This window comes from Xyrauchen texanus, chromosome 1, assembly GCF_025860055.1.
Source record: "Xyrauchen texanus isolate HMW12.3.18 chromosome 1, RBS_HiC_50CHRs, whole genome shotgun sequence".
In the NCBI taxonomy this organism is placed as follows: Eukaryota; Metazoa; Chordata; class Actinopteri; order Cypriniformes; family Catostomidae; genus Xyrauchen; species Xyrauchen texanus.
In genome coordinates this window covers 640,775-653,684 of record NC_068276.1, presented here as the reverse complement: position 1 = coordinate 653,684, position 12,910 = coordinate 640,775, and the positions used below count along the sequence as shown (strand labels likewise).

Sequence of the window (12,910 nt, the reverse complement as noted above, 5' to 3'; positions counted from 1 at the left end):
AAATAATTTGACATTTAATTTTTTATTATGACTTTGTTTTTATTTCAAAATTATGATTTTTTTTTTTTTTGACTTGCCAAAGCACAATTTTTTGATGATATATTTTGAATGTGGCAGAAACGGTCTTTCATACTCATAACAGAAGCTATGTCAGACAGTAGCTGTTGACTTTAAGCTTCGTTCACACCAGCAGTGATTTAATTGTTTGATGTCACTGTATGTCACTAGTAGGTTTAACCTCTGGGAAGAAGCATGTTTTGGTGTTTTTTTGAGCTCTGAACCAAAAGGTCACAGATTTAATTGACATTCTTCGGTGGAAGCTTAGAAATGGAAATCAGCTATTGTTCCTCATTGTTTTGTGATTTCCTGAACCCATTCTCTTTTGAAGTGAAGGTCAGACTTCTACAGTTGTGTTCAATTTTACAAACAAGAGAACATTCTTGATGGGAAAATTAGACTCGGGGACAACTCTTATTCATACAACATGAGCATATAAAATAATATTGCTTGATTTCGACCTCTCGCTGATCTCTGCGCTCCTTTCACACAAATCTTTTATGATTGTGTCAAAATGTTCCAAGTGTTCCAAGTTCACAAAAATGTTTTTCAGAGAGTTTGTAAGTGTCCGTCTATCTGAACACATGCTGTCCGTTATTAATCATAGCTGAGTCATTTCAGCTGTCATCTTTTCACAGCAAATCAACTATCTGTAAAGCAACATTCATTTTATAAAGCAGATTGGCTTATGCACACAGTCCCAGTCCCTTCACTAGTGACAGGTATCAGACAGGGTAACAAACGTTTTATAAATAAAAATAGAAAATAGAACAATGACATTTGAACATAGCATGCTTTAGTAAAGATCCTCACATCATCTTGCAAAACACAAAATTGGTCTTATTTTTGGTCTTAAAGCAAATATTCAATGGATAAACACCACAAAACGAACTTAATTTCAGGGAGACTTTTAATTTCAGACATCCGGACACCGATACTGGTATCAGAATCGTTTCCGATACCACGCTCACATACATATATACTTATATTTCGAAAAATGCTCAGAAAACGAACACAAATCTGATGTTAGAATGTCATTACATAAAGATTCAGCAGACAAATTGAAATCACATTATTTCCTAGTGAGGTTATTTAAGCGCATTTAATAAATAATAAATATATAGTTTGCATTTGCTGCTGTGTTGTGCAGACAAAAAGACACAAAGTGCTCAAACCGTTTAGATCCTTGACTTATAGACGTAAAACACCATCATGGGCATTGCATGCTCTGTTTGTAGCAGATGACAGAGAGCAGAGCGCTCATTCACTTTGTAGCAGGAGGCACATACAGACTACATGTTTATTTCATTAAATAACAACCTTTTGCGGTTTAATAATCATATTGTGTCACAGTGACCTGCTTTACAGGAAGTAAGAAGCTAATGTTAAAACACGAATTGGATAGGGCTTCAAAATAAGAGCTTCTGCCAAAATAAAAGCTCAATTTAAATGGAAAAAAGTCAGACAGAAATATATCACTACTACATAGTTATGTAAAATTCACTGTAATACTACTACTACTACTAATAATTATTATTATAAATAGTAACTGTATATTATTTAAGCAATATGTCACATCTGTGAAGCTCTGTTATGCAAAACTTTATTTGATAAAAATAACTCCAATGTTGGATTTTGGAATGTGTGGTGAGGTTCTGTATAAACACGCTTCATTTGATAATAATAATAAAAATAATAATAATAATAATAATACAATATTATGTTAAAAATTAATTGCTCTGTTTTAATTTGATTAAATCATGTTTTTGAACACCATTTTGATGATAAAATTGAAATAAACTGTTGATTTGGAATTCAGATAAAAAACTAGACGAAATAGGTATCGGTACTTGTATTTGTTCTAAAAATAAATAAGTAGTATTGGGACATTCTTACTTTTGATGAATTTGAGAACCCAGTCTAGGAGCAGAGAAACATATTTCTTCAAAGGTGTTTCAGATGAAATGGAGCATCTGTTGGATGTCTTGCCTCTCTTTTTATTATATGATTTGGACTAAGAGTACTTATGATATGGACTCAAGATGGCGCCGAGTATGGCTGCTGCGTTGCGATCTCCAACACAACACTGCCGTTTTTTGATTGTTTTGTTTACAGTTTTTTGTCTTGGATGTTGTCTGCCTTATTGTATATGACAGACAAACGCTTTTGGACATTGGTTCTGCAATTACACACCGAAAACCAAATTTCAAATTCCTCAGTGCCGACCCGCTGTTTACAAACACGCCAGCGGTGCCCTTTGTCTGGGCATCCCAGCCGCGGAAACGCAGAAGGAAAAGGGGAAAAAGAGCCGGTGTTCACATCAGAGTAAGACGTCGCGCAAATCGACCCCCACTACCCAGTATTCTACTGGCAAATGTTCAGTCTCTGGACAACAAGCTCAGCGAGTTGAGAGTGCACATCTCTTTCCAATGAGAGACGAGGGACTGCTGCATTATCTGCCTTACAGAAACTTGGATGTCTGCGGAGATTCCAGACTCAGCCATCGAACCTGTTGGGTTCTCCGTGCACTGAGCGGACAGAGTGAAAGACCTCTCAGGTAAAAGCAGAGGTGGTTGTGTATGTTTTATGATCAACAAATCCTGGTGTGATCAAAGGATCATTTCTGCTCCCCTGATCTGGAATATCTCATGCTTCTGTGTCGACCATTCTGGCTACCGAGGGAATTCACCACGGTCATTATCACAGCGGTCATTATCACAGATGTGTACATCCCCCCACAAGCCAACACAGACCGGGCACTCAAGAAACTATATGGGAGTATAAGTGAGCAGGAAACCGCACACCCTGAGGCCACGTTCATTGTAACCGGGGACTTTAACAAAGCCAATTTGAAAAAAATCGCACCAAAATACAACCAACATATCAGCTTTAAAACACGAGGGGACCGGTTTTTGGACCATTGCTATTCTCCTTTCCGGGATGGCTACAAATCCCTCCCCCTCCCACCATTTGGCAAATCAGACCACTCTTCCGTTCTGCTTCTGTCCACTTACAGGCAGAAACTGAAACAGGAAGCACACACCCTCAGAATGATCCAGTGCTGGTCGGACCAATCAGACGCTACGCTACAAGACTGCCTATCACCCGGACAAGCGAAATACATTTTATGCTCGTTTTGAGGGAAATAACACCGCCCTCGCGGAGAGAGCAGTCGAGGCCGACGCTACAGAGGTTGATTCACTCTCCATCTCTGTTGCGGATGTAACTGGATCCTTCCGTCAGGTGACCATCCATAAAGCCGCGGTCCAGACGGCATTCCGGGCCGCGTCATCAGAGCATGCGCGAACCAACTGGCTGGTGTTTTTACGGACATTTTCAACCTGTCCCTCCATGTCTGTAGTCCCCGCATGCTTCAAAACGTCCACCATTGTGCCTGTACCAAAGCAATCCAAAATCACTTGTTTAAATGACTGCCGTCCTGTTGCTCTGATCCCCATCATCAGCAAATGCTTTGAGAGGCTAATCAGAGATTACATCTGCTCTGTGCTGCCCACCTCCTGTGAACCATTGCAGTTTGCCTACCGCAACAACTGCTCCACTGATGATGCCATTGCATCTACATTACACACTGCTCTCTCCCACCTGGAAAAAAGGAACACATATGTGAGAATGCTGTTTGTAGACTACAGCTCAGCATTCAACACCATAGTGCCCTCCAAGCTTGATGAGAAACTCCAGGCTCTGGGCTTAAACAGCTCGCTGTGCAGCTGGATCCTGGACTTCCTTTTAGGCAGACGTCAGGTGGTTAGAATGGGCAGCAACATCTCCTCATCACTGACCCTCAACACTGGAGCCCCGCAGGGCTGTGTTCTCAGCCCACTCCTGTATTCACTGTACACACATGACTGTGTGGCAACACATAGCTCCAATGCCATCATTAAGTTTGCTGATGATACGACGGTGGTAGGTCTGATCACTGACAATGATGAAACAGCCTATGGAGAGGAGGTGCACACTCTGACACGCTGGTGTCAGGAGCACAACCTCTCCCTCAACATCAGTAAGACCAAGGAGCTTGTAGTGGACTTCAGGAGGAAAGACAGAGAACACAGCCCCATCACCATTAATGGAGCACCGGTGGAGAGAGTCAGCAGTTTCAAGTTCCTCGGTGTCCACATTACTGAGGAACTCACATGGTCCGTCCACACTCAGGCCCCCACATCCTCATACGGTTCTACACCAGCACTGTAGAGAGCATCCTGACTGGCTGCATCACCTCCTAGTACGGCAATAGCACCGCCCACAACCGCAAGGCCCTGGAAAGGGTGGTGCGAACTGCCAGAAACATCATCGGAGGTGAGCTTCCCTCCCTCCAGGACATCTATACCAGGCGGTGTGTGAAAAAACCTCGGAGGATCATCAGAGACTCCAGCCACCCAAGTCATGGGCTGCTCTCACTGCTACCATCAGGCAGGCGGTATCGCAGCATCAGGACCTGCACCAGCCGACTACATGACAGCTTCTTCCCCCCAAGCAGTCAGACTGTTGAACACTTGATCTATCATGATCAATATACACCAACACTGCACTTTATTAATCTTATTATCTCACACTGGACTGTCATAAATTATATTCTCTTAACAATACTACCTACTGTATACTTTTTAATTTTTTAATTTTATGTGTATTCTATATTGTGTGTATTGTTTACTGTACATTGTATATTATTATTGCGTTGTGTAATTATGTGTACATTAGATATGTAAATTGTGTTGTGTAAATTTGTTGTTTACTGTAATTGGTATATGTCTCGTCACTGTCATGACTGCTATGTTGCTCGGATCTGCACACCAGACTTTCACCTACTGTTGCACTTGTGTATATGGTAGTGTGACAATAAAGTGATTTGATTTATGAATAATTCTGTGCTGAAATCTAAAGAGACAAATGACCTCTCTCTACAGTTGATAACAAGCCCCGCCGCCCTGACCTATCAGGTATGTTCAGGCTCAAATTAGTTTTGGTTTTGTTCTCTTGTATTTAGATTTTCTTCATTTTTTATCTGGATTTTTTTTGTTTTTCCCAAGTCTGGCTTTTCACTAAAGCTTCATCCAAAATATCTGAACGGCATCCTTCCTCCTTCTTTAGGGCTGCTCATTGTCCATACTTAAGTCCTTTACAGTATGAAAGCTTTGTAAGGTCCATGGAGATGAATGATGCTCCTTCAGGCGTGTTGGATGTGGCCGGTGAGAGCTGTCGCAGTGAGTTTTACTGGACAGTGCTTCCTGTGATGTAGACAGAAAACAAGTGACCGGCTACTGCAATTAATACATCTGTCCGCTTATTCGTCTGTTCATGAATGTGTTGCCTTCCCTCGAGAGGAGCAGACCTTGTCCTACTGTCTTCAACAAGAACAGGTTGCATTAAATGCTGCCGTTTTGCTTTCATTCTGGAAGACGGGACAAGCTCTGATGAATTGAGGGAATAAAGCTGAGATGACTCGTTGTGACTGATGTGGCTTTAAATAAACTTGCTGTGTTTCGTGCATTTGTGTTCTGGTTTATTGCAATCAGGGATGTTAAAGGAATAGTTCACCTGAAAATGAACTATCTACTCATTAAGTACTCATCATCAGGCTGTTATTTTCCATACAATGCAATTTAATTGGGACCAGGGCTGTCAAGCTCCAAAAATGACAAGAAATTATCATAAAAGTGAACCTGATCTCACGAAAATGATGTGACTGTGGCGACATTATTGCTCAATGACATTATGAGGTTCATTAGAATTATCACTGCAGTTCTAAGGTGAAATGTCCACTGAGTGGCGCTAATAGCGAGTAAAACGTCCAGCCAAATAGATGAGGTTTTTAAGGTTAATGCCCTGTTGAGATTTAAATCAACAAAACCGACCTCCCTACCCTAAACCTTAAACCTAAACCTAACACATAGTGTCATAAAATGTAACTGTGGGATATGAAACGCAATTCGCTGAAGCTACCACATCATTTTGTGGTCATACCCTGTGACCTTATGTAAATACTGTAATAAAGAATTTTCCAACCAGCGGACAAGTCAAGCTTGAAGCGTCACCTTCATGTTTTTGCGAGTCTCAATCAGCAGGGGGCAGTAAGTGCAACTCCAGCTGTACAGGCAACAAATCAACAGCTGGTCAGAGCAGAGTGCAGGTGTCTCGAGATTTTTTTATATTTCAAACAACATTTAACATGACACAGCATCCTAAAAACACAGTGTTAATGGCTAGAGACACTGAAAAACAGTGAAACATGACACAATCACAGTGAGACGCTCCAAAAGCATTCTCTGATGTGTTGGTACAGACAGAACACAAGAACGCATGTACGGCCCAAGTCTACATCAGACAGATTGAAAAACTAAATTATAAAATGGATTGAAGCTAAAGCTAAAGGTATAAGTAGATGTGTTTGTATGTGAAACTGAACACATGCAGATGGTGGACAGTGTGGAATGTGCATCAATTCTGTTGATAAGTGTGTCGTAGCGTGCATTGGCATGTCAGTGTATGTATGTTTATGTATGCTGTACATTTGCACCTGTCTCCAATCTTTGAAATGCCCCCTGCCCTGATCTTGCCCTCCCATTGGTCAGATGAGTTGTCCATCTTCAGGTCCCTTTAGTTTCTTACAGAAGTAGAAAGTGCAGGGCAGTACTGCTGGCTTTTTGCTTTTATAACCTTGAGTCTTGTTGTTTGGGCTGTGAGCACACACACACACACACACACACACACACACACACACACACACACACACACACACACACACACACACAGTGTGGAGTGTCCTATTCTTAATGGACAGTATGATTATTAAGGGATTGTTCACCCCAAAATGAAAACTATGTCATTGTTTACTCACCCTCATGTTTTCCAAACTTATATGCCTTTATTTCTTCTTTGGAACACAAAAGGAGAAACACTGAAGAATGTCCTAGCCACTCTTTTCCATATGATAAAAGTCAATGGCGACTGGGGCTGTCAAGCTACAAAACAAAAAAGACATATAAAAAGTGGCCTATATGACTCCTACAATATATTCCAAGTCTTCTGAATCAAAATAGATGCAACTGTGTGAGGAACAGTCAGAAATTGAACTTGTTATTCACTGAAAATCTTGATATCTGATCTAGCTCTCTTTCGGTATATGAGATGTACATGAGAGAATTAGCGATGTCCAATTTGTAAACAAATCATGCTGTTGAAGAAGTTGATTTAGTTCACAAAACTTGATAGATTTGTTCTCAAATTAGAGTTATTCAGTTCTTTTGTTCAATTAACCGACTCTTAGTGATTATCAGTTAATAACAAGTGTTTGGTAAATTAGATAAAATAAGTAATCCATTACAAATAACCAATTACTTATTTTCAATTGTAATCAGATTGCTTCACCGATTAATTAATTGAAAACGTGATCACATTACTGTAATTACTTTTAATTTAATTTCTAAAAAGTAATATACATAATATTATTTTAAAAATATGCTTAACTGAAGTAATGCACTTAAAAGTAATTACTTTAATTGAAAGACAGTAATCTGATTACAAGAGTTTTAAAATAACACGTTACACTACTTTTTTACCTTCTATCTAAAGTCTCTAAGTACCTGCATCTTAAAGTTATTAGATTACAGTAACATTACTTTGTAATCATCAGATTACACTCAACACTGTTAATAATGTGTTCAATTCTGATCTGTTCTGCACACAAACCTTTCATATGACTTCAGAAGGAATGGAAGACTTCTATGCTACTTTTTAGGTGCTTTTTTGTCATTTTGAAACGTGAAAGCCCCAGTCCTCATTCACTTTTATTATTTGAAAAAGAGTGATATTCTTCAAAAAATTACATGTTGTGTCTTACTGTGGAATTAAGAAAGTTATGGGTATTGAAAAACAGGAGGGTAAGTAAATGTTAATTTTGGGTGTACTAATTTATTATAATGTTTTTCTGAAGGAATGAACATTCTGCATTAAGATGTTTTTAGTCTGTGTTTAACTCTGTTTAAGCTCTCACTGACAAAGTAAAATGAACTATTTCCTGTTTCTGCAGCTCGCCGCTCAGGTGTTGGATGATCTTGAGGATGAGGACATTGGATTCGGCCTGGTGGATTCAAAGAAAGACATTGCTGTTGCTAAGAAGCTGGGTAATCTCTTATCCTATAACCCGATAACTGGATATAAAATCCCTAATCTTTCATTTTCAATCACATTAGTGTAAAACAATTCCCTTCTTCAGCTTCCAATGGCCACCATTCTGAACAACAAATCAAAATAAATATTTCATATCACAGAAATTGTTCTTTTGGATAAAGATAATAATCTTATAGTCAAGCAAAAGTCTTCATTTCAAAGCTTCATAAAGTATTGTATTTCAAAAGCCTGCACTCTGATATCATTTCATAGAGGACAGTTTCCTTCACACATTCTGGACATACACAGACTCCTTAAGGTGAATGTGGCTTTAGACTGAAAATGTGTAAAAGCTTGCTTGGGTTTAATGTGATTTGAACACAAGTAGGACAACATCCTGGATATTGCAAACAGAAGTGGAAATCAGGGAAATGAAAAATGGCGCTCCATGTCAAGAGGTTGCCGACCCCTGGTCGAGTTTGAAAGTAATTTTTTTTTAAAGTAATCCCTACAAGTCCGCCATTTTGAGTTTAAAAAAAATACCTATTTTTTTAATTCCTCCTTAACCATAAGTCCAAATTTTGTGAAAGTTTGCAAGTATGACCTAAAGACCCTCATGATAAAAAGTAATCAAAAGAATTTTGATTTGTCAAATCATTCAGAAGATAAAGGTTGGTAAGTAAATTGGGCCACAGGGAAAAAAGTTATTGGCTTATATCTTCTAAATTATATGACAAACCAAAATTATTTTGATACATTTATGTCGTTAGGGTCTCCATAGGATACATGCAAAATTTTGTGTATATCAGACAAATGGTCTAGAAAGAATTCAAAAAAGTACTTTTTTTCCTGAAAACTTAAAATGGCAGATGGAATCCCTACAAAGGTCTGCCATTTTGAGTTTTCTGAAAAATATTTTGCATCTATTATCTATAGAATCTTATGACAAAAAATTGTCAAATCATTCAGAAGATAAAGGTTGGTAAGTGAATTGGGCCACAGCCAAAAAAGTAATTGGCTTATATCTTCTAAATAATTTGACTAATCAATGTTATTTAATCATAAGGATCTCAATATGATACATGCAAAATGTTGTATATATGGAGACAAATGGTCTAGAAAGAGTTCGAAAAAGTAGATTTTTCTGAAAATGTAAAATGCCGGACGGAATTCCAACAAAGGTCTGCCATTTTTAGTTTCCCATAAACAAACTTTTTCAAACTCCTCCTAAAACATTAGCCGAGGATTTTCCTGAAAATTTGCATCTGTTTTCTAGAGACGCTTATAACAAAAATGTATGAAAAGAATTTTGATTTTCAATAAAATTATTCAGAAGATATAGGTTGGTAAGTGAAATGGGCCATGGCCAAAAAAGCAATTGGTAAAAGTGAGTTATTTTGATCATACTTGTTATTAAGGTCTCCATATACATGCAACATGTTTCTAGTCAAATGGTCTAGAAAGAGTTTGAAAAAGTAGATTTTTCTAAAAACGTAAAATATCTTACAGAATATCTACAAAGGTCCGGCATTTTGAGTTCAGCATTTCTGAAATACATACTTTTTAAACTCCTCAAAAACCTTTTGTCCAATTTTCCTGAAATTTTGCATGTATTATCTAGAGACCCTCATGTCAAAAAGTTGTCAAAAGAATTTTGATTTGTCAAATAGATATAGGTTGGTAAGTGAATTGGGCCATGGCCAAAAAAGTAATTGGCGTATATCTTCTAAATGATTTAAGAAATCAAATTTCTTTTGATAACTTTTTGTCTTAAGGGTCTTTAGATGATACGTGAAAAAAATTGGATGAACCGGACAACGGTCCCATTTTGAAAAAGTCGTTTTTTTCTAAAAACTCAGAATGGTAAACAGAAAGTTATCTCTGTGAAATAGTCTACACTTATTTTCTGCTCTGTACTGTACTTAGAATCTATACACATTTTCTGTGTGTTTTCTGTACAATTGACAGTGACTGCCATGCCATTATTTAAATTATATATTTATTCATTTTACTTGCAGTATAAATTGTTTTTAATGAAACCACCACTAAGTGGCACATAAATAAGCTAAACTTTATAAGCTAAATAGATGGCTGTTCCTGAATGAGTTGGAGTTCTTGACCAGGATAAACATATCTTTTATTCAAAGGTCTGGCTACACAAGAATTGGCTTTGGGATAAGGTTTGGGCTATGACTGGTTCAAATAAATATAGTTCAAGGAACAATAAAGGATATGAATCTAGGACATTTTCTGCTTGGGTAAATCACATTGTGCAGAATGTTATATAGTATCCAGTCTAAGATCTGTTGAATGACACAACCAATCAGACATTGAAGCAGAACTTTTCTGAGGTAGACATTGTTTTTGGGCAGGTCTGGATGAGGTGGACAGCATCTACATCTTTGCTGATAACGAGATCATTGAGTATGATGGAGAGCTGGCGGCTGACACACTGGTGGAATTTCTCTATGACGTGAGGGATCATGAATCACGATTATACTGTAAATCACACACTTACAGTTTATTGATTATTGTCTGTGGTCTTCTCTCAGGTGATTCAGGAACCTGTGGAGATCATCAGTAATGAGAGAGAGCTCAAAGGCTTTCATAACATCGAGGAGGATATTAAACTGATGGGTTTTTTCAAGACCGAGAAGTCTCCACGTTAGTATGCCATTATACTTACAGCATACGCAATCGTTACGATATTAACAGATTTAACAACTTTAAATTGTATATTTTTGTTTTTACCAAAGACTTCATTGAGTATGATGATGCAGCTGAGGAATTCCACCCCTTCATCAAGTTCTTTGCCACATTTGAACCAAAGGTGCCTCATTCATTCACTTATATTGGGAAATGGTTGCAGTAATAATATTACCAGCACAGGTGTATCGTTTATTCATTTTCAAATATTTCATTATTTGCTTACAGTGCACAAACAAATTAGTATTTGTATATAGTAGAAAAAGTACCTTTAAAAGCAGACTAGAGGTTATTTTTGGTATTATCTCTCACTGTGTTTAGATTGCTAAGAAATTAAACCTAAAGCTGAATGAAGTGGATTTCTACGAGCCCTTCATGAGTGAACCCGTCACCATCCCTGGCAAACCCTACACTGAAGACGACCTCATAAACTACATTGAGGAACACAACAGGTGGGGGATGGATGGATGGATGGATGGATGTTTACATTTGAAGTTGGTGTTTGAATTCATGAACATTCCGAGCCACAATTTGAACATTCTCTTAATGTATATTGATTAATGTGTCACAATGCAGGCAACCGCTTCCGGGTTCTTTTACAGTAAGCAGCATATTTCAATGGTGGATATGAGCAGCGCTGCAGTTTTAATAATCTTTTCAGCATTATATAATATAATATATGTAGGTTATTTCTGAACTATTGACAAAACCAGTTTTAACTTGATACAGTATGATTATGTGGGACATATAACAGGTTGATGAACACACATCCTCACACATTTAACACAATTCTAAAGCCTGAGATATGTTGCATATAAAAATAAAAACTACCATTAGACATGCAATGTTGCTTAAGTTGACTTTACTCACTTGATTGAGTAAACTCGTTCCCTTAATTGAATTGAGTAATGGCATAGCCCATTGGGTTTTTTGATTATCAGATATGGGAAAATAGTAAGTCCAATTAGTTAGTTCAGAAATGCCTGAAGGTCTGTACCGAGATTGGTGGATGTACCTTAAAGCTTTATGAGGAGTTAGAATCAGATTAGGGATCAAAAACAAAATAAAGAAAAAACTAAACTACATTTGTGGAATAGCAGTATTTCAGCATTGTCATGCCTACATGATAAAATGACTTTTTTCACATAAGTCCTTTCAGTAGGATCTTTGGATAAAATCTACTTTGAAGCAGCAGTTGAAAATGGCCATTGTTGCTGATTTCCTTTACCTGTTTCAGACCGACTCTGAGGAAAATGGAACCCCACAGCATGTACGAGATCTGGGTAAGACTTCCTTTATAAACTCAATCCTTTATCAGCCGATCTGTAAATGCTGCTTTGAGTGCATTTCAAACATTATGACTGTTTGAGGAGTTTATTTTATGCAATCATGGAACATAATTCTGTAGAAATATGTTGCATTACAAACAGTATATAGTTGTGCACACTGCACAGTATGTGGTGTGCTCACGATTCATGTATATAAAATATATTAGAACTACATAGATTATAAGATATTGTGAAAAATTAGTTTTGTAAGCTTTTATCATATTTTGACTGTATTGACTGTCACTTTTCAAGAAATATAAAATGCAAAATATACACAGTTCTGTGCAAAAGTTTTAGGCACTTGTGAAAAATGTTGCATAATGAGGATGTCTTCAAAAATAATGCCATACATAGTTTTCATTTATCACTTAATGTCATACAAAGTCCAGTAAACATAAAAAAGCTAAATCAATATTCGGTGTGAACACCTTTGCCTTTAAAACATCCCCAATTCTCCTAGATACACCTGAACACAGTTTCTCTTGGTTGTTGGCAGACAATATGTTCCAAGCTTCTTGGAGAATTCTCCACAGTTCTTCTATCTATTCAATTGCTTCTGTCTCTTCATGTAATCTCAGACTGACTCGATGTTCCGTAGAGGGCATTGTTGGGGCCATGACGTCTCTTGCAGGGCTCCCTGTTCTTCCATTCGAATCTTTTCTATTTGCAAAAGTAATGTTTGGGAGTCTAAC

At 37.7% G+C, this 12,910-nt stretch overlaps 2 protein-coding genes across 3 annotated transcripts in view; both read left to right on the top strand.

Moving 5' to 3' along the window:
- The window catches only part of LOC127648178 (histone H3), a 1,095,985-nt gene that overhangs the window by 614,071 nt on the left and 469,004 nt on the right, over positions 1 to 12,910 (top strand). The gene's annotated exons all lie outside the window — the stretch shown is intronic.
- The window catches only part of LOC127647955 (calsequestrin-1-like), a 36,750-nt gene that overhangs the window by 17,785 nt on the left and 6,055 nt on the right, over positions 1 to 12,910 (top strand). The window contains exons 2-8 of one of the 2 annotated variants that reach the window (XM_052132494.1): positions 4,983 to 5,015; positions 8,105 to 8,198; positions 10,557 to 10,657; positions 10,737 to 10,848; positions 10,941 to 11,014; positions 11,212 to 11,342; positions 12,128 to 12,173. In XM_052132494.1, the coding sequence (XP_051988454.1) occupies positions 4,983 to 5,015; positions 8,105 to 8,198; positions 10,557 to 10,657; positions 10,737 to 10,848; positions 10,941 to 11,014; positions 11,212 to 11,342; positions 12,128 to 12,173 (591 nt within the window). The remainder of the gene's footprint in view (positions 1 to 4,982; positions 5,016 to 8,104; positions 8,199 to 10,556; positions 10,658 to 10,736; positions 10,849 to 10,940; positions 11,015 to 11,211; positions 11,343 to 12,127; positions 12,174 to 12,910) is intronic. The other variant, XM_052132502.1, reaches the window with a different exon arrangement.